The sequence below is a fragment of the Toxorhynchites rutilus genome, chromosome 1 (assembly GCF_029784135.1).
Source record: "Toxorhynchites rutilus septentrionalis strain SRP chromosome 1, ASM2978413v1, whole genome shotgun sequence".
Taxonomy (NCBI): domain Eukaryota; kingdom Metazoa; phylum Arthropoda; class Insecta; order Diptera; family Culicidae; genus Toxorhynchites; species Toxorhynchites rutilus.
This window is the reverse complement of record NC_073744.1, coordinates 91,402,611-91,423,752: the sequence shown is the minus strand read 5'-3', so window position 1 is coordinate 91,423,752 and position 21,142 is coordinate 91,402,611. Positions and strand designations below refer to the sequence as shown.

Here is a 21,142-nt window from a genome sequence, read left to right as displayed (position 1 = left end):
AGAGTCTCCGCTGATGTCTGTGCACTGACGAGGCGTATACACGGCTACGATTTTAACATTTCCACTGGTTAGATGTAATTCGATTGCTAGTGCTTCAATGATTTTCGTGTTTTGATGTTTGAGTGTGCTAAATTTCAATCCTTTTTTCACAATCAAAGCCACTCCTCCTCCATCAGAATCGGATCGATCTAAACGAATTGTGGTGTAGTCTCCAATAGAAAAAGATTTCTCTGCAGATAGGCACGTTTCTGTGATGATGCCTATGTCGATATTGTGAGACCGAAGGAATTCAGTCAACTCGATCTTTTTCGCTCTTACTGAGCGAGCATTCCAAAGTAAAATTTTGAAGTTGTTAGACGCCATACTGGATAATGAAGGTTCCGAGTACTTGCACTTGCTCAGCTTTGTTGCGGCATTGACGAAGCGCACCAGTCATATCCACAAAGATTTTCATCAACTCAGCTGCATTAAAAAGATCCGCGTTGTTGTTAGTTGGAGGACTTAATGTAGGTGTTGTTTGATGTCTCAGACCAGGAGGAGGGCTGCTCCACTGATTTTGAACGGGTGCACGGGCCATATTAGGTCGGGCTGAAACACACTCATTCAGTGCCGGAAAGTCATTTAAATTAAAGACGGGCTCGACCGGTTTTATCACTTTGGATGTGTTGTTGGAAGATGCTTGTTTTCGGATAAGTTTGAAATGTTCACGTTTGGGACACTGTTTGTCCGAACCCTGGTGTCCTCCACCACAGTTAGCACATTTCATGGCAACAACTTCTACAATCGGACACTCCTCCGAAAAGTGGTTTTGGGCGCAGCTGTTGCAACGAGGAGCCATGTTGCAATTTCGGGTTCCATGGCCAAAGTTTAAACACCGCTGACACTGGGTGACATCCCTGTTTCCGCCACGATAGGGTTCCCATTTTACAATGATAGAAAACAGGGAACGGATTGCCTGCAAGCTGTTCATGGTCACTGTTCCTCGCTTAAAATGCAGAAGGTATAGACGATCTTTAAATCGTTTCACCTTTTCGTCACGTCTTATGATACGATGAATTGCTATTGGGGCCATTTTGTAGTGCTCACGAAGAATTTCATCAAGGTCATCGGTGTCAATTTCTGGCAGTCCTCTTAAAACGGCTTTAAAGGGTTTTTCCCCGGGAATATCATGGGAATAAAACTCTGCTTTGATTTCCTTCAGGTATGCCAAAGTTTGATTATAATGGTCTTTGGTTTTGACCACCACCTTGATGCCGATTCTGCACAATTTGAATTCAGCTTCAATTTTTTGTGCTGACAATTTTTCCATTAGTTCACTAAGAGGAATTGATTTTACCATGAATGGCGGAAGCTTAACAATTTGCGGAATGTTAGGTGGCTTCCCAGATTCACTTAATTTCACTGTTTCACTGATCATCGATGTGTTGCTTGCGACATCAGGTGTTTTAGTGCTCTGCATCGAATGGACAGAATTCTTCCTAGGGCGCTTTTCATGAGCAGTGCTGCATCCATTTTTGTTGCTGGGGCTCTGCCCTTGCTTCTTGCGTCGTTTAGACATCACTTTTTTTTTTTTTAACGCGTGAATTACTTTCGTTTTATAATTTCAGATCTGCGACTGTTCGTTGCAACAGCACAACGCTTGCAAGAACGTGTTCCTTTTTTTTTTTTTTTTTTTTTTCTTCACCACACACGACGATTTAAGAAAACGAATAATAGCTGCTAACGCGGCGGCGGTTGACACACTGATGAAAGTTTGCCTCAGCGAGATCCACTGTTTATACTCTAGGCAAGTATTCTTCTTCTTTTTCTTTGTTCACGGAGACTTTAAATCCTACGATTTCCCCTCCTTTGGTCGTCGATAAGTTGCTCGTTATTGATAGCTCTGTTCGGGAAAGCACTCAAATGGACAGAACAAATGTATGGGAAAATAGAAACACTTAAAGTTTTCATGAATTTTAACCATTTACTAACCAGGGGATTCTAATGTATGGCAAATTAAACAAATCTTACGGAATTTTCGATTCGTTTAGTATGTAAATCGCCAAAATCCGTTCGCGGCAAAAATAGTTATTAACGTTAACTTTATTTCATAAAAACGTGACCTGTTTTCTGATTTGACATCCTTAATGAAAGACGTAGTTCTACGTCAAAAAACAAAGTGATTCTGCATTCCTAGGCTGAATTCCCTCTTCAGCTAACCCAAACAAGCCAAGCACGATGCTATGCATAAAATCATTGACATTGCTTATTTGGACTTACCATGTGTATGCAATGTTGTTTTATTTATTTACTAGCTGACCCGGCAAACTTCGTCCCGCCCAAAATTTATTTTTCGTTATCAAATCCACGTTTTCTTACTAAGCGCACGTTCGTGGGTCCAATCGCAGAACCGTTCATTGATTGATATTCTAATTTACCCTTTAAAATTATTTTTTACTATAAAATTTCAGTACTTCTACCAAAACTCGACATTATAATATCAGATTATTTTCAGACACAATTCTCGTGCAAGATTTTTCATTCACTTGCAAATAACATGTTTCTCCAATACATGGAATAAATGTTTGATACGGAAAATATGATAAAATGAAGACAGCCTTATATCGGACAATTCCTTCCTCGAGTTTTGCTCTTCTCAACACATTCGACGATCCATTTTCATTTATATAGATAGATGACGATATAGGAGTGCATTTTATCACATTAAAATTCATTTCCACTTTCTAACGAAGATCAATTTCTTTACCGCAAACAACCCGTGGACTAACAACGCTTGTCAATATGTAATTGTAGAACACATGCGAATTGAATTTTTCGAATTTCCCCATTTTCCTTCAGAGTTTTCCGAAAATTTTGAATTCTCATGTTTGGTTAAAATATGTGCGTTATTTTTAAGGGACCCCCTCTCCTGCTTGATTACTTCTCGAGTAATACAGAAATTTGTGTTTCATTTGTATGGCAGACCATCCCCCCCCCCCTTAGAGAGGGGGTGGAGTGTGTAACCATAGAATTATTTATTGCACCCTTAAACCTCCATATGCTTAATTTGGTTTCATTTGCTTGATTAATTCTCGAGTAATGCAGAAATTTGTGCTTCATTTGTATGGCAGAACAACCCCCCCCCCCCCCCCTAAGAGAGGGGGAGGGGTATCTAAGCACCATAGAAACATTTATTGCGTCCTAAAGTTTCCATATACCTAATTTGGTTTAATTAGCTTGATTAATTCTCGAGTAATGAAAAAATTGTGTTTCATTTGTATGGAAGCTCCCCCTAAGAAAGAGGGGAGGGGTATCTCACCACCATAGAATAATTTATTGCACCATAAAACCACTACACGGCAAATTTCGTTTCATTTACTTGATTAATTCTCGAGAAATTTAGAAATTTGTGTTTCATTTGTATGGCAGCCCCCCCTTAGAGAGGGGGAGGGGTCTCAAACTGCCACGAAAACCTTCCCCGGCCCCAAAAACCCCTACATACCAATTTTCATGTCGACCGGTTCAGTAGTTTCCGAGTCCATAAGAATCAGACGCGATAGATGCGTGCGCGCAAAAAAAATCGCGTAATTTCGAGCAAATCGCGTAAAAAAAGTCGCGTAAAATAAAATCACGCAACAAAATCGCGTAAAAAAAGAATCCAGTGTATATCAGAAATATCGAGGGACCTACAAGGTAGCCTGTGGTATGCCAGACGTAGCAACGAAAAAGTGAATTGGTAATCACCTATAACGACGGCTAGTCGACGACCAGTGAGATATGATTGGAACCATTGCAGAAGGATGCCGTTAATCCCAAGCCTGTCCAGCTTGGCGACAGCAATGTAAGATGGTAATGTAAGAGGTGAGGCACAGTAAATTTGTGGTAGTGGAGCGGCCCGTCGTGAACCCGTGTTGGTCAGTACTTATGTACGGTTGGCTGAGAGCGTCTAGCGGTTCCAAAATAACGAGCTCAAACAGTTTTGTCAAAGCGGAAAGTAAAGTGATACCGCGATAATTATTAACGAACCTCACTCGTCGTCTATCGTTGTGAAATGGATACGTGTGATGATGCGGGACTGCTACGATCGCAAGTAAGATACACACACTCAGCAGAGTATCGAAACGACTCACTGTGCACGTGTTTGGGCCATATTGTTGGAAATTAAATCGTACGGCAAGGGGTTAATATCTCGTCTATTACCCTTTTCATGGACTGGGAACATATGCGATAGATTCCAACAGGTCGGAAAAACACCAGTGGCTACAGAGAGTTGGAATATGTGGAGCAGCGGGGTCAATAGGTAATTCATGTGCGTCTTAAGAAAAGCTGAAGGAATACCGTCGGGTCCCGGGTTGAACGACGTTTTGAGCTTTGAGAATGACCTAGAAATCATCTCCGTATTTATGTCAAATCTACTCAGAGTTTGGCTAGAACGGGGGAGGTAGCTAGCGACATGCCTGATTTGGTCGTCGGTCAATCTTTCATCGGTAAAAACACTATCGAATTTTTCTGAGAATAGGTTACAGATATCCTGCTGAGTAGAAGCCGCATTTCCGTTGAACGTCATAGACGATGGCAGCTTCATGGTGCTGTTCGTTGACAAAATTCCAAAATTGTTTGGGACTGGATTTAAGTTTAATCTGAATTCCACGCTGACAATTCAGGAAAGATTGTTTCGCAATACGTTTGTATTCGTAATTGATTCTGACATACTTTTTTTATCCCATCAGTTTTATTTTATTAGGCCGTAACGTTCGAGGCATTTTTCATAGCGTGGCACGAGTTTTTCTATTCTGATTCCGTGTAGCGTCTAACTTTCTTGAAGTACGATGTAACTACGTCACGAATTTCTTCAGTGTTATCGATTCCTTGAACGCCGAGCGCCTGTTTCATCACCGGGAATAAGTGATAGTCGCTAGGGGCGAGGTCTGGGGAGTAAGGAGAATGCTCGAAGTCCATTTGATTTTTTTCATTTGCTCTTGAGTTACGCGAGCAGAATGGGACAACGATCGGAGAAATCGATTATGAGTTTCCAGGTCAGACCAATGAAGAATGTACGTCTTCGTGAGTATAGTGCAGCAGATCAGGATCGTTTCGTCAGGGCTCAGTTGCTCAAGGGCATGTCCAACAGCGAACTTGCTAGAACTGCTAGCACATTTAGTTACGAAGTAAAATTCATCGTACAATCGGCAACGAGAGGTGAAGCGTATGTAATAGGAGGGCTCACTGGAATAGGTGCTGCCCGTATTGAAAATGAAATGCAACAAATGCGGTCAACTTGGGCATTTTGCTGCAACTAAAACGCGTTAATGTCGTCCTGGAATTCAACTATAAAAGGTGAAACACTCCAACTGGAACTGGAAGCTTTGTAGTAGATTTCAACTTATCCATCAGGAACGGAATATTTGACAAAACTCATTTGTGTCGTGATTCCAGTTGAACTTCAAAAAACAGCGAAATTTAAAAGCATTTTACGAAAGCGAGTATGGTGACCTGGCATAGAAACGGGTCGATTTTGTTGCGATTCAGCAGCGATTCACATGCGTCGATACGGTCAAAGATGTTTTTTTGCGTCAACGTGTGACGACCAAATTGCGACTATATTATAGCGTGCAAAAATACCTTTCCAACAAGCTATAGTATGACTCGATACAATGAATACAACTAGAACTACGCGCTTACAACGACACCTCGCGGAAATACCGCAGGACTTTTTTTAACAGCCTAATATTATTTAATGTTAAACATGAGACATTTATGCAAAGAGTAGTTCTGATACTTATGAACAATCTTCCCAACACACCAAAGTGTTACAATGGCTAAATTCTGCTGTTATGTTTTTGTCCCACTTTCCTATGCATTCAACGCACTGTGCGTTGTCTTGTGCGGGTGACTACTTTGTTTGATACTGAATAATGAATATCTATTACTCATAGGAGCACCGTATTGATTCGTGAACAGGTTCACTAGACATCAAGCTTCGTTTAGGAAAAGCATAAACTACTTACTTGGTTGGTTGAGTAAAATATAAGACTAGCATGGTTTCTTGCTGTGGTGGCTGAGAGCAGACGAACGACCAGAACGGCAAAAAAGGTATGGTGGCCGAGAGCAGACAAACGACCACAAAGAGTTAATATCGCTACGTTTTGTATTAACCTACATGTCTTCAAATGTTTTTAACGTAACTCCTAAACATATATTTTTACCATAATGATGTATTAGGGAAAGTTGTTGAAAATTATAAACAAATCCATATAATTTCATTAACATGGCGGTATAACACGATGAACATACTAAATTGGTCTATTTACTATAAAAAAGACAATAAATTTGAATTTCTAACTGCGTATAGATATCAGTTTGCAGAATTGCAAATTCAGGGCAAAAAAATTGTGAATCCAATATTGGAGAAATATTTTTACACCCCAAGGTGTGAATTTCTTTTTTTTTTTTTTTTGAAAGAATTAATGGCAACTGCCAAGAAATCATATATATAAGAGTATGGCAGTTTCTGTTTTCAATCAGCTGCCAAAACACACTTAATTAAACTCGAGCGAATTCAGTATCTTTGTCTCCGTATTGCGTTGGGATGTATGCCCTCAACGCATACCATGAGTCTCGAGGTTTTGGCAGACCTACTCCCACTAAAAGATCGCTTCAATTTATTATCTCTTCGGTTCTTCATCCGGTGTAAGGTCATGAACCTATTGGTGATCGGAAATTTTGAGCGGCTGATCGAGCTAAATTTTCACTCCGGATTCATGAGTTCATATCATGAATTCATCTCCATGCAGGTTGATCCTTCTTCGTATATTCCCAACCGTGTTTGTTTCCCTGACTACATCAATTCCTCTGTGCATTTTGATCTGTCCATGAAGCAAGATATCCATGGATATTCAGATTACCAACGATCGAGGATCGCTCCAACGATCTTCGATGAAAAATATAGGGGTATCAATTGTGATAATATGTACTTTACTGATGGGTCCACTATAAATGAGTCCACAGGATTTGGAGTGTTCAACGAATTTTTTAGCACCTCACACAGTCTTCAGAATCCTTGCTCAGTGTATATTGCTGAATTGGCAGCAATTCATTGGGCGCTGGACAGCGTCGCCTCACGACCTGTTGAACACTATTACATTGTAACGGATAGTCTTAGCTCTGTCGAAGCTATCCGTTCAGTGAGGCCGGAAAAGCACTCGCCGTACTTCCTTGAGAGAATACGAAAAATTTTGAGTGCTTTATCCAGACGCTGTTATGTCATTACCTTTGTGTGGGTCCCTTCTCATTGCTCAATTCCGGGTAATGAGAGGGCTGACTCATTAGCAAAGGTAGGTGCGATTGAAGGCGATATTTATCAGCGTCAAATCGCCTTCAATGAATTTTACTCTTTAGTCCGTAAAAATACCATCGCTAACTGGCAACGCAAATGGAACGAAGATGAATTGGGCCGGTGGTTTCACTCGATTATCCCTAAGGTTAGCCTCAAACCATGGTTCAACAGTCTGGACTTGAGTCGGGACTTTATTCGCACCTTCTCCCGACTCATGTCCAATCACTGTTCGTTAGACGCGCTACTCTTTCGTTTCAATCTGGCCGGCAGCAATATCTGCGTTTGTGGCCGAGGTTACCACGACATCGAACACGTTGTTTGGTCGTGTGAGGTGTATCTTGTTGCCAGATCGAATTTAGAGAACTCCCTTCGGGCTAGAGGAAGGCAGCCCAATGTGCCGGTGAGAGATGTGTTGGCTCGGTTAGACCTTGATTACATGTCCCAAATATATGTTTTCCTTAAATCTATCGATGTTCGTGTGTGATTATCCTTATATCCTTATACCCTCCATTTCTTCCTTTGTGAGTAATTGGTCCGCTTGCTATAAACAAAAGAATGAAATGTAAATTCACAACTGATGTACGAATAGATTTAAGAATTGAGTGTGTGTGATTATCAACATTGTAATAATTTCCTTATACCCCATCCTTTTCCTGAGAAAATGTCACCCTTTTAATCTCGAGTCCACCACGAGTAATCGGTTTCCCACATTACTAACCATAGATTTAAGAAAATTGTTCATATATATAGTTTTAAAAATATATTTAAGATTTCGGCTCCTTTAAACTTATGTAACTGAGCCTGTAAAAATAAACGAATTTTTTAAAAAAAAAAAAAAAGAAATCATATACTCGGTAAATGATTATAAGTGGGTGCTTGATCTCGTTTTCCATTGTGTCATCATAGCGAAGCAAAATGAATTAAATTTGAAACATCAAGGGGAAAAACACAAAACACTGAAATGATGCAATCAACATAAAAGAAATATCAATGAAATTAGAAAGCATTAATCATTCCTCGCTAACAACGTGAGCCAACCGCGAGTAATCGGTTACATATTACTAACATAGTTATAAGGCAAACATTGTCGAAATATTGAACTCCCGGCTCCGTCAGGTTGACGCCATATGAGCCATAATAAAAATATATATTTTGGATAAAAAAAAAAAAAAAAAAAAAAAAAAAACAACGTGATGGAGCTGGATGTGCTATTCATCACTCCTCAAGCATTGTTCTCGAATATTTTTTTTCTCTTCTCCCCAACGAGTTGGTTTTTTTTTCTCGTGTGTTCTGTTGTGAATTAATGCCCAAAGTGCCCAAAGCAGCCAGAACCGAGGAAGCAGCGCCTCTGCAGTGGTCTGGATCGGCGTCTGTAGTGGATCAATAACCATAACGGCATCGTCAACACGTGGTTGACACTCAGTTGAGTACAGCAATAACTTCTGCTATTGTGTTGTCTCCGTAGCGCGTGACTTTTGTGTCTCCCTTAATAGGGTAACAGAGCGCATATCGGAACAACAAATTTATGTGATTATTTTTATTTTATTTAAGTTTTTTTTTTATTTTTTTTTTACAAGTGAGATAAAAAAATTGTAAAGCTAATAATCGTTCGTTCTAAGAATGGAGGAGGGTGGGGGTCTAGACATGGACATTTCAGACTCCCCCTCGCTTGCTCAATCAGGGTGTAGTAAGTCCCTTAAACGGACTCCTATGCCCGAAGATTCTTCTTCTGGGGACGAGTCAACTCACACTACCAAGCCCCCCTCCAAAAAAAAGATTGCAAACCCTTCCCCTGATTCCTCCAATACTTCCACCCAATCATCGACATCCCTTCCCCCCTCTGATGTTACTGTCCCCACTCAAACCTTGTCCTCGAATTCCTCTCCTATTGTATCCGCTCCCCGTGTCAGGGTTTATCCGGACGATGCGCCTGGCGCTGGTCCTTGGGTTGTTTTTTTCCGGCCCAAACCTAATGGTAAAGCCTTGAGGGTCGTACAGATTATGACAGATCTGAAAAGATACACCTCTGTTTCCGAAATTTGCAAAGTAAGACCGAACAAACTGCGAGTTGTCGTGACTAACCGAAAGGACGCGAACGATATTGTTGCTGATAAGCATTTCATCCTCGAATATCGAGTTTTTAGTCCCTCCCATAACGTAGAAATTGGGGGCGTTATATCTGAAACGGGTCTGACGTGCAAAACTATACAAAGTATGGGAGTTGGCAGGTTCAAGAGGCTTCCTTCGATGGAAGTCAAAATCTTGGAATGTCGCCAACTAGAAAAAGTTACCCAGAAAGGAGTAGAAAAGAAATTTACGCCGTACGACTCGTTTCGAGTCACTTTTGCTGGTGCCGCCCTCCCTGACTACGTTATGGTGGACAAATCGAGGCTGCCGGTACGACTCTTCGTGCCAAAGCCCATGACTTGCAACAAATGCAAGTCAGTTGGTCATACAGCAGCTTATTGCGCCAACAAGGAGCGCTGTGCCACTTGCGGAGAGCAACATGAGGGGAAATCCTGCAGTGTGACTGAGCATAAGTGTCCATATTGCGGGGGATCCCCACACGTGCTCTCAGCTTGTGAAACTTACAAGAGTCGCTGGGATAAACAAAAGCGCTCTTTGAAGGAACGCTCGAAACGCACTTTCACGGATATTTTAAAGGGCGCTTCCCCACTGGCTCAACAACAACCATTACCAACAAACAATGTCTTTGCTTCACTGCCAGTTGACGAATTGGAAGCGGATACAGCTAACGAGGGCACACCGTTTATTTTCAAAGGGAATTCCCGGCGCAAAAATGTGTCCACTCCCAAAGTTCAACGACAAGTCCCATCGGTGGTACCCTATGTTAGCTTGCCTAAAATATCGAGTGCAGCGGACAAGCAAAATCAGGTTCCTCCTGGCTTCCGTGGGAATAGTTCACCTTCGAACGACCCAGCACTCGAGGGGACATCAAAAACCCCAAATGTCCCTTTTTTTGCATCCAGCTCAACTTCATAATCGGGATTTATAAAGTTGACTGACCTTGTGGATCAAATCTTCACGTGTTTTAATGTTTCCGATTCCATCAGAACTATTGTCATCTCAATGCTTCCAGTACTAAAGACAATTTTGCAGCAATTGATGCAAACATGGCCCCTCCTTGCAATGATCATCTCTCTTGATGTCTAATTCAAATAGAGAGGTCGGAGATATCACTGTTTTACAGTGGAATTGTCGTAGTCTTATCCCTAAATTGGATGCATACAAATTTTTAATTCATAACTTCAATTGTGATGTTTTTGCTCTGTCCGAAACTTGGCTTTCTTCGCGAGATGATCTCTCTTTCCACGATTTTAATATTATACGCTTGGACCGTGATGACAGATACGGAGGGGTGCTATTGGGGATCAATAAGTGCCACTCATTTTTTCGAATTGACCTTCCACCTATTGGAGGGATCGAAGCTGTTGCTTGTCATGCAAACATCAGAGGCAAAGACCTCTGTATTGTCAGCTTGTATTTGCCTCCGAGAGCTACAGTTAGCCGCAAGCAACTTATTGAGATGTGCTCACTCCTTCCTGAGCCACGATTGATCTTGGGAGACTTCAACTCTCATGGAACTGCCTGGGGGGAACCGTACGATGACAATCGTTCATTGTTTATATATGACCTTTGTAACAGCTTCAATATGACCGTTTTGAACATTGGGGAAACAACACGTGTACCTAAACCTCCTGCTAACCCAAGTGCTCTCGACCTCTCGCTTTGCTCGAATTCACTATCGTTAGATTGCAAGTGGAATGTAATCCAGGATCCCAACGGTAGTGACCACTTGCCAATCAAAATTTCCATCACCATTGGGTCGAATTCTTCTGAATCTATAAACATGGCATATGACCTCACAAGACACATTGACTGGAAAAAATATGCGGACGCGATTACTCTAGCCATCAATTCCAGAGATGGTTTACCTCCATTGGAGGAGTATAACTTCCTTTCTCGTTTGATCCATGACAGCGCGGTTCGCGCTCAAACGAAACCCATCCCTGGTTCCACCATTCACCGAAGGCCTCCCAATCCATGGTGGGATAGCCAATGTTCAAAGCTTTATGTAGAAAAATCGAATGCATTTAAAGCTTTTCGGAAACGAGGAACCATTGACAATTTTCAAACGTATTTAGACCTTGAAAATCAATTTAAAAACTTGATCAAAGGTAAAAAACGTGCTTATTGGCGAAATTTCGTGGGAGGTTTGTCACGAGAAACGTCAATCAAAAAATTATGGAAAGTGGCTCGAAACATGAGAAATCGCTCTTCATCGAATGAAAGCGAGGAACATTCACATCGATGGATTTTTAATTTTGCACGAAAGGTTTGTCCCGATTTCGCTCCCGTGCAAAGAATTGTACGAGATATACCACAAGATAGGTGCGATCTTGATTCCGAGTTTTCGATGGTAGAATTCTCTCTTGCTCTCCTTTCAAGTAACAATTCGGCTCCAGGATCGGATAGAATTAAGTTCAACTTGTTGAAAAACCTCCCCGATTTGGCCAAACATTGCTTGTTGAATTTATTCAATAAGTTTCTGGAGCATAATGTTGTTCCGAATGATTGGAGACAAGTACGAGTTATAGCTATTCAAAAACCCGGAAAACCCGCGTCCGACTTCAATTCGTACCGCCCAATAGCAATGCTGTCTTGTATACGGAAATTGTTGGAGAAAATGATCTTGTTTCACCTTGATCGATGGGTTGAAACGAATGGCCTACTCTCAGATACACAATATGGGTTCCGCAGGGGCAAGGGGACGAATGATTGTCTTGCGTTGCTTTCTTCAGAAATTCAAATGGCTTACGCCGGAAAAAAACAAATGGCTTCAGTATTCTTGGACATAAAGGGGGCCTTTGATTCTGTTTCAATAGAGGTTTTGTCAGACAAATTACACTCTCGGGGTCTGCCGCCTCTATTGAATAATATGTTATATAACATGCTTTGTGAGAAACATTTGAATTTTTCTCACAGGGATTCGACAGTAAGTCGGGCCTCCTACATGGGACTCCCCCAGGGCTCATGTTTAAGCCCCCTTTTGTACAACTTCTATGTAAGCGACATCGACAATTGCCTTACACAAAATTGCAGCCTAAGCAACTTGCAGATGATGGAGTGGTGTCTGTCTTAGGATCAAACGAATCCGACCTGCAAGGACCCTTACAAGATACTTTGAACAATTTTTCAACCTGGGTCATTGGGCTAGGGATCGAATTTTCCACGGAGAAAACAGAGATGGTGGTTTTTTCTAGGAAGCATAAGCTAGCAAAACCAAAGCTTCAACTTTTGGGTAAACCGATCACTCATGCTATGTCATTCAAGTATCTTGGTGTCTGGTTCGACTCCAAATGTACTTGGGGGGCCCATATTAGGTATCTGAGTAAAAAAAGACGGGTGGGTAATATCGGGGACATAACCGGAGTGACGTAGGACTATACAAAGGAGACAGCTTTTGTTAAATATGTATTTTAAATATATTGTTTTATTTTCTTCTCCTACGTGAGTACATACCTTTCTACCTGAAAAATGGATTAGTTTACTGTTTTCTCTTTATGAATATGTTGATGGTTCTGAAAAGAACCTTTGGTGTTGTGTTTTTGTTATCACTCGATATTCCCATCTTGTTCGGTTAAACCTTCCTGTTTAGCTATTGCGTTTGCCACTCGCCACAGCTTTCACAGTTGGAAAATTTCTTCCCATCCAGCTTGTGACATGTTGTTCAGTAAATTACATTTAATGCGACGTGCCGGAGAAACACTTTGCCACTCACTGAAACTAATTGTTGCCTTGATGAGCGCCGAACCGAAGCTGCTCTGTTCTTGAAGCGGGTTTTCTGATTGTCGTGAGCAGTTTTGCAAGCCAACTCGATCACTTCGGCGGCCGAAATTATATAACGCCGGCTAGGTGGACTGGTGCACTGGTACTAACGCGCTCGGCCTAGCTACTCTTGCTGAGCAATTGGCGGATACACCTACGGGGAACTGTACACCTGCACGGTTCGAGTGGGACTTTGCCTTTCCCTTAACTTGTCCTCCTTTGTTACGTCCACGATGACGATGCCGTACAACCACACGGGTTTACGGTTTGAAAGAAAATAAGATATTTTTTCGGGGTCCGCGTGTTTTATACTCTAGCGGTACACACTCACAGGATAGAGACAAATCGGCAGACTCAGCCAGAGGGGCGAGTCCAACGAGACGAACGAATGAGCGTTAAAAGGGAGCGATGGCAAAAAAATACATTCATTACGATTTGTTCGCTCGTTGGATTCACATGCAGGCTAAAAAGGGGACCTTTTCAGGATCACAAAATTATCTTCAATCTAAAGAGTTTATTGTTTTGTTATCACTCGATATCCCCATCTTGTTCGGCTAAACCTTTCTGTTTAGCGATTGCATTTGCTACTCGCCACAGCTTTCACAGTTGGAACATTTCTTCCCATCCAGCTTGTGACATATTTTACAGTAAATTACATTCAATGGCACGTCGCATTACCACCACTCAGTATCGGATTGGAGGTAATTTTAACCTGTAATTGAACATTTGCGATGACAGTGGTACAGTGTCAACTTTCAATGTGGGGTCATAATTTGGACCCCGAACTCTATGTTTACAAAAATGTCCAATTAAATATGTCGCATTACAGGTCCGTCCAATTAGCTAAATGTCGAGATAAGTGTAAATTACTGTACTTTCAATCTAGAAGCAATTTAAGAATTGGTGGAAATCAATAAGCTCAGAACAACTGCCAAACTCACATACTCATCATATCCTGGCAAACAAATTATGAAAAAATCAATTTGTGTTTTATTATTATTTTGGATATTGTTTTAGAAAGCATTGTACTGTATTTCCTAAACTTTTTTTTGGAAGGTTTAATGGCCCTGAAAAGCGCCTTGTTTTATGGAATGGTTCCAATTTAGAAAACTTAGTACTCGTGGTTTTGAAAAAAAACCATTTCGAACGCCCTCGATGCCGCCTTGTTCTGGATTTGCCACCAAAGCAGTTTGTATAAAGAACAAACTTTTTTCTTCTGCTACCTGATGCCGTTTTGCGATTGCGTTTGCCACTCGCCACTCGCTGCAACTGCCTGTTGTCTTGATGTCCACCGAACCGAATGTGTTCTGTTCCGAATGTGGGTTTTCTTATCGTTGCGAGCAGCTTTGCCAGCTAACTCGATCACTTCGGCGGCCGAAACTATATAACGCCGGCTAGGTGGACTGGTGCACTGGTACTAACGCGCTCGGCCTGGCTACCCTTGCGGGGAACTCCAGATCAACACGGTTCGAGCGGGATTTTGCCCTTCCCTTCACTTTTCCTCCTTTACCATGTCCAGACATGGCTGCTTGGGTTGGTTTGTTGATGTGTTGTAATGCGAACCGATGTGGTGTACGGCTTGAATGAGAATGATCGTTACGGCAGCGGAGCGGGGATTTTTAAGCTGACTGGCTGGCTCGAGAATGACGCATGTGTGAGACGGCGACCAATGTTTCGTTAATTTTTTTCTTTTTCCTTTCCAATCGTGCTTCATTCTATTTCGCTGCTGCTCTGGTTGCCCGTTTTGGTCGGTACGATTTGAGGAGCACAAAATGGACCAATCAAAAATGGGCACATAGTGCATTTTGACAATGCTTGATATTTCACAATTATTCAATTATTTATCTCAAGAAAAATGAAATGTTATTCGTTATGATAGATGCGTAGATATATTTCCTATCAATTGATGCAAAAACCTTTGCGATCTATTGAGAAATGCTCGAGTTATGAGCGTTCCAAATCTTGCATTTTTTCCTACTTGTTCAGTGCCTAGATTTCCATTTCACCCTCTATATCTTCCGGTTAGACGTAGTCCTACGTCAAAATGTCAACAAAGAATAAACTTTCTCCGTACAATTACCGGCACCTGGTGGGGAGCCCATCCCGAAGATCTTATAATGTTGTATCGAACAACTATTTCTGCAGTTTCTGTTTTCAATTAGCTGCCAAAACACACCTCATTAAACTCGAGCGAATTCAGTATCTTTGTCTCCGTATTGCGTTGGGATGTATGCCCTCAACGCATACCATGAGTCTCGAGGTTTTGGCAGGCGTACTCCCACTAAAAGATCGCTTCAAATTATTATCTCTTCGGTTCTTCATCCGGTGTAAGGTTATGAACCCATTGGTGATCGGAAATTTTGAGCAGCTGATCGAGCTAAATTTTCACTCCGGATTCATAAGTTCATATCATGAATTCATCTCCATGCAGGTTGATCCTTCTTCGTATATTCCCAACCGTGTTTGTTTTCCTGACTACATCAATTCCTCTGTGCATTTTGATCTGTCCATGAAGCAAGATATCCATGGATATTCAGATTATCAACGATCGAGGATCGCTCCAACGATCTTCGATTCAAAGTATGGGGGTATCAATTGTGATAATATGTACTTTACTGATGGGTCCTCTATGAATGAGTCCACAGGATTTGGAGTGTTCAACGAAATTTTTAGCACCTCCCACAGTCTTCAGAATCCTTGCTCAGTATATATTGCTGAATTGGCAGCGATATACTGGACGCTGGACAGCGTCGCCTCACGACCTGTTGAACACTATTACATTGTAACGGATAGTCTTAGCTCTGTCGAAGCTATCCGTTCAGTGAGGCCGGAAAAGCACTCGCCGTACTTCCTTGAGAGAATACGAGAAATTTTGAGTGCTTTATCCAGACACTGTTATGTCATTACCTTTGTCTGGGTCCCTTCTCATTGCTCAATTCCGGGTAATGAGAGGGCTGACTCATTAGCAAAGGTAGGTGCGATTGAAGGCGACATTTACCAGCGTCAAATCGCCTTCAATGAATTTTTTTTCTTTAGTCCGTAAAAATACCATCGCTAACTGGCAACGCAAATGGAACGAAGATGAATTGGGCCGGTGGTTTCACTCGATTATCCCTAAGGTTAGCCTCAAACCGTGGTTCAAAAGTCTGGACTTGAGTCGGGACTTTATTCGCACCTTCTCCCGACTCATGTCCAATCATTGTTCGTTAGATGCGCTTCTCTTTCGTTTCAATCTTGCCAGCAACAATCTCTGCGTCTGTGGTCAAGGTTATCACGACATCGAGCATGTTGTTTGGTCGTGCGAGGTGTATCTTGTCGCCAGATCGAATTTAGAAAACTCCCTTCGGGCCCGAGGAAGACAGCCCAATGTGCCGGTGAGAGATGTGTTGGCTCGGTTAGACCTTGATTACATGACCCAAATATATGTTTTCCTTAAAGCTATCGATCTTCGTGTGTGATTGTACCTATGTCCTTATACCCTCCTTTTCATCCATTGCGAGCGATTGGCCCCCTTGGTATAAACAGCAAAATAAGTTGAAATGTAAATATACAATAGATATACGAATAGATTTAAGAATCGAGTGTGATCATCAACATTGTAACAATTCCCTTATATCCCATCCCTTTCCTGAAAGAATATGTCACCCTCTAAACTCGAGTAAACCGCGAGTAATCGGTTTTCCACCTTACTAACCATAGTGTTAGGAAAATTATTTATGTATAGTTTTAAAACATATATTTAAGAATTCGGCTCCTTTAAACTAATGTAACTGAGCCTGTAAAAATAAACGATTTATATATATAAAAAAAAGCATTAATCAAAAATGAAATCTTTAGTTTTTATGGCGAAATATTTTTAAAATCAAGAGAGATGAAGCTCTTGATTTTGAAAGTATCTCAATTTAAAAAATATATTTACTGTACTTTCTGGAATTTACTTTGCGAGAATATTTTCTACTATGAATGCAATCGAAACAAAACATCGCTCTCCGTTGACAGATTACTATTTGGTAGCCTGTATGCGAATAAATTTGTGTACATTTGAACAAAACTATGAAGAACATTACATAAATATACAACCTAATGTTTTCAGGGCTTTATCCAATAGAGACAAACATTCAGATTACGTTTAAAATAAAATTGTTCACAGTAAACATTTTAAAAAAATAAAAAATAAAAGAGCCTATTGTTATCTTAACTAACTAGTTTTTGAGAAGAAATCATTATTCTCGCTACCTAAAAAAACATTTTACATAACATTTTACAATCAAACTACTACTTAAGTGACCGTTAACACTTAAAGAAACATATCGTATTGGTAGTCCATCGTCTGCTTTCGAAAAAAGTCGCACGTGGTGGTGAAAAGTTTGACCAATTCTGCTATAGCGGATTTAGCATAAGATTTTTCATTTATAACGAGAGGCTGACTAATATATATGATATATAATGAGCATGGATCAACTGGAGCAGGTTGCGTCAAATTTCGGGCGGGTTCTTCAGATTATGAAACAGAGGAAGGTGGAAGTATTGAAGAGGCAGATGAAGGACCTATTCCCTGACCTGAAATCTTCGACGCCTTTAGGCATCTTGAACATTATTCTCAGATATTCTCTCGAAGCTTTTAATCCTAACATCGAGACTGTGCTACAAATTTTACTGACTTCCAGTTACAACGGCATCGTGCGCACGCAGTTTCAGCAAGCTTAAATTGAATTAAAATTATTTGCGTTCTAAAATAAGCCAAAACCGATTCAATGGCTTGACAATTCATTTGAAAACATCGCTAAAGAATCGCTGAGTCCTTGATTTAGAAGCAGTTGTGGATCATTTAGATTCAGCTAAAGCACACAAGGTAAAGATTTGGGAATAAGGGAAGCTGACAATGATATTTCTAGCCTTCTAAATACGAACAAACTGCTTAAAGTAAACATTGGTATAAGTGAGTAGTTTTCTCAAAATATTACAATCTCAAAACTAGTGAAAAAATCGAAAAAAGTGGTATTGTTTGGGGCGCCATCCTCACTCGCCGCTGGCTCTGGATATGCGACTATAACGAACTCATGTCAGGCAAATGCTGTAAATAAATTCAAGGTGAGTTTCTCTTTGAACAGATTCTTATTAGGATTTACACAGATTAACACACTCTATTTGTAGTTAAGAAAAAAATAGAATCTTTGATGATAATTAAATGTTTGGAAAATTCAGAATCCAAAAATTAATAACGAATTTGTTGTTCAAGATTTTTTTAAGGAATTCGAATAACAAACAACTTGTGATAAATTAAAAATAACTCCACACTTATGCACAGTATTTATTATTATTATTTTTAATTTATTATTCCAAACCATGACCAAAATAAAACTGCTTCATAGGTCGCATACGGCTCTTTCCTCAAATTGTTGCTGTTTTTTACATAGGCTCAAATGTATCCATTGAACTTGAATACTTTTTATGAATATCCCGTGACTTATAAATAACAATGAATGTATCACGTTATTTATTTTTTTTAAGCAATGATATAAATCAATACACACTTACGTCTCATGCTGACTTCTTCTTTGGATCAGCTGATGTGCAAAAGAAATTCAATAAAGTTGGGCTGGAAAGTGGAGAAACATCAAATTTCAACTACTGCGAAGACATCAACACACGTGATCAGTTATCCGAAGGCGTTTTCTAGCTTATCCTCTATACGCAAATTAATATTGCATAGAAACGAAATTAAACGAGCTTCGATTCCAAAGTTGGCACTGATGATAACACAATTATCACTTTTAATTGAATTTTAGCACATCAATGAATAGATGTGGACTGAACGATCACAAGATCAATTGAACATTCAACTCAACTGTTGAGAATTGACTGCACAAACAGAATAACATTAAAGCAACAGCTTGCAGCACGCATATACGTAGACTCAGTCCGAAAGTGTTGAACTTTAGCTCATCTGACTGACGGTTTTATTGATTGTATGCGTAAAAACGTGAGAGATCCCTACTTCCATATATAAGCAAGGAAAAAGTGGCCTCCAAAATCATGATCACATGCGATAGCATGAGGTGTGAAGGTACACTGGAAGCTGTGGTACTTCCGCAGAATGCCGATAAAGATATATATGCTTTTCAATTCAGGCACGATTATTCTATGTTTTTACCTTCTCAACATTGGTTGGTCAATGGACTTACGTTCGTTCGCATATTATCCATTTATTCATTTATTTAACATATGTCAATAGAGCTCATATAAATGCCTAATAAATATAATTACTGACTAATTATCATTCTATGTAATCGATACTAACTGTACTGCTGCTTCTAACAAAATGACTCGACTTATCGAAAGATTTAAGATGACATTCGCAGCTCTCTACACGGAAACAATGAAGGCTGTATACTCCAGATTCAAGATTTACCCTGAAATTATTGTAGCCACAAAGAATAACTGATTTATCGTATTCTGCTGATGCTAAAGAATTTCCATGAGATTAATAAAATGTGTATCCAGTGTTAACTTTAGCCCGAATAACCTGTATGTCCAGAGTCACAGCCAGTTAAGATATCTGGTACCAGTAAACAAATTGGTACTCCTGTACTCCTTGCGATAGTGGTGAACTGAGTATGTTCCGGTCAAATAACTTAACACTATGTCGCCTGACGACACCACAGTGGTTATGTGCGCATAGTATTGCTCAGTGGCCGGCGACAGCACTTTTGTATCGTTTGCATTCTGTTGATGTTTTGTTTAGCTAACAATATCTTACACACCTCAACAAGTGTATGTTTTATATAAATAAATAAATAAATAACTAGTGGGTGTGGGGGAATACAGACATGTTAAGAAGAACTTAACTGCAGTTTCTTGCAATTCAATATACAGGCGATATACAAACTCGATTATATGTCATACTGAACGAAAGATTGGGATGTTACAAGTGAAATTTCCGTTAATTAGAACTTGTTGTTACGATATTTGTTCTTGCTTTAAATTTGGAAATAAACTTGACAATTCTACGTTTTATGGAATTAACCGCATCGAAAATATTGTTTTCAAATTGGAGCATTTTAGGCATATTGTTTTCTATATTCTAATGTTCGCTTCGATATCTGAACTAGTATCTCGCAGTCGAAGTTCAGTAAAGAAGTATGCCTAAATCCGTTGGTTGTTTCTTTATTTGAATGCTTTCAGCACATTTTTTTTAATAGTACCTCGATTAGCTTCAATTACAACAACATTCAATTGTGCTAAATAATTTCAGAAGTCTTGAAAAAAAAAATTTTTGGTAGACACTCGAGGCGAGTCTCGTCCGTTCAAACTGTTCAGAGGACCGGTAGACATCTTCCTTTATTATTTCACATTCGAAAATGAGAATGAGGAATTATCGAAAATAATTTATTTGTAATTTCCATATTATCTCGAATATCCTTAATTTCTCCTCTGTTTGGGTGAAACACTTTTCTGCATCTTTAAGTGTGACAGGACAAACGCGGTCAGCTATGTATGAAGCGATCACTACTTCTAATGTGCTTCTTTGCGTAGCAATTATATTTGACGTCCAAGGTTTTCTGCTGAACGAAAACGATGGATACGATAAAAAACACACACCCCAATGTTGATTGAACAGACCAATTGAGCGGTCATGCGTCGCCTACGTCCTAATTTCGGATGGAATCAATTGTGTTTTCGTTTTTGTTTTGGAAACAATCATAAAATTAAACCCATTAGAAAAGCAGATATGTATTTGCCGTTGGTTCTCGAAAAGCGATTTTAAAGGAGTGGTATTATGGGCCTAATATCAGTTAACATAGTGGGATTATTACATAAATGATTAAATGATAAAAATAGATTTCCATACGCATTAGAACAAATGGAACGAAAAAGAACGAATTTTTGTTTTAGTAACTTTAAGCTACTGTTCCATACAGTTGCCATTACCGACCTTTTCCTGCAGCCAACGATTTCACATATTTTCAAACTCTA

At 40.1% G+C, this 21,142-nt stretch overlaps 1 protein-coding gene across 1 annotated transcript in view; it reads right to left on the bottom strand.

Moving 5' to 3' along the window:
* Positions 1-19,036, bottom strand: part of LOC129772120 (V-type proton ATPase 116 kDa subunit a 1) — an 88,165-nt gene extending 69,129 nt beyond the window's left edge. Inside the window, exon 1 of the mRNA XM_055776184.1 lies at positions 18,704-19,036. Coding sequence (XP_055632159.1) covers positions 18,704-18,710 — 7 coding nt within the window. The 5' untranslated portion in view covers positions 18,711-19,036. The remainder of the gene's footprint in view (positions 1-18,703) is intronic.
* Between the last annotated feature and the right edge of the window lie 2,106 nt (positions 19,037-21,142).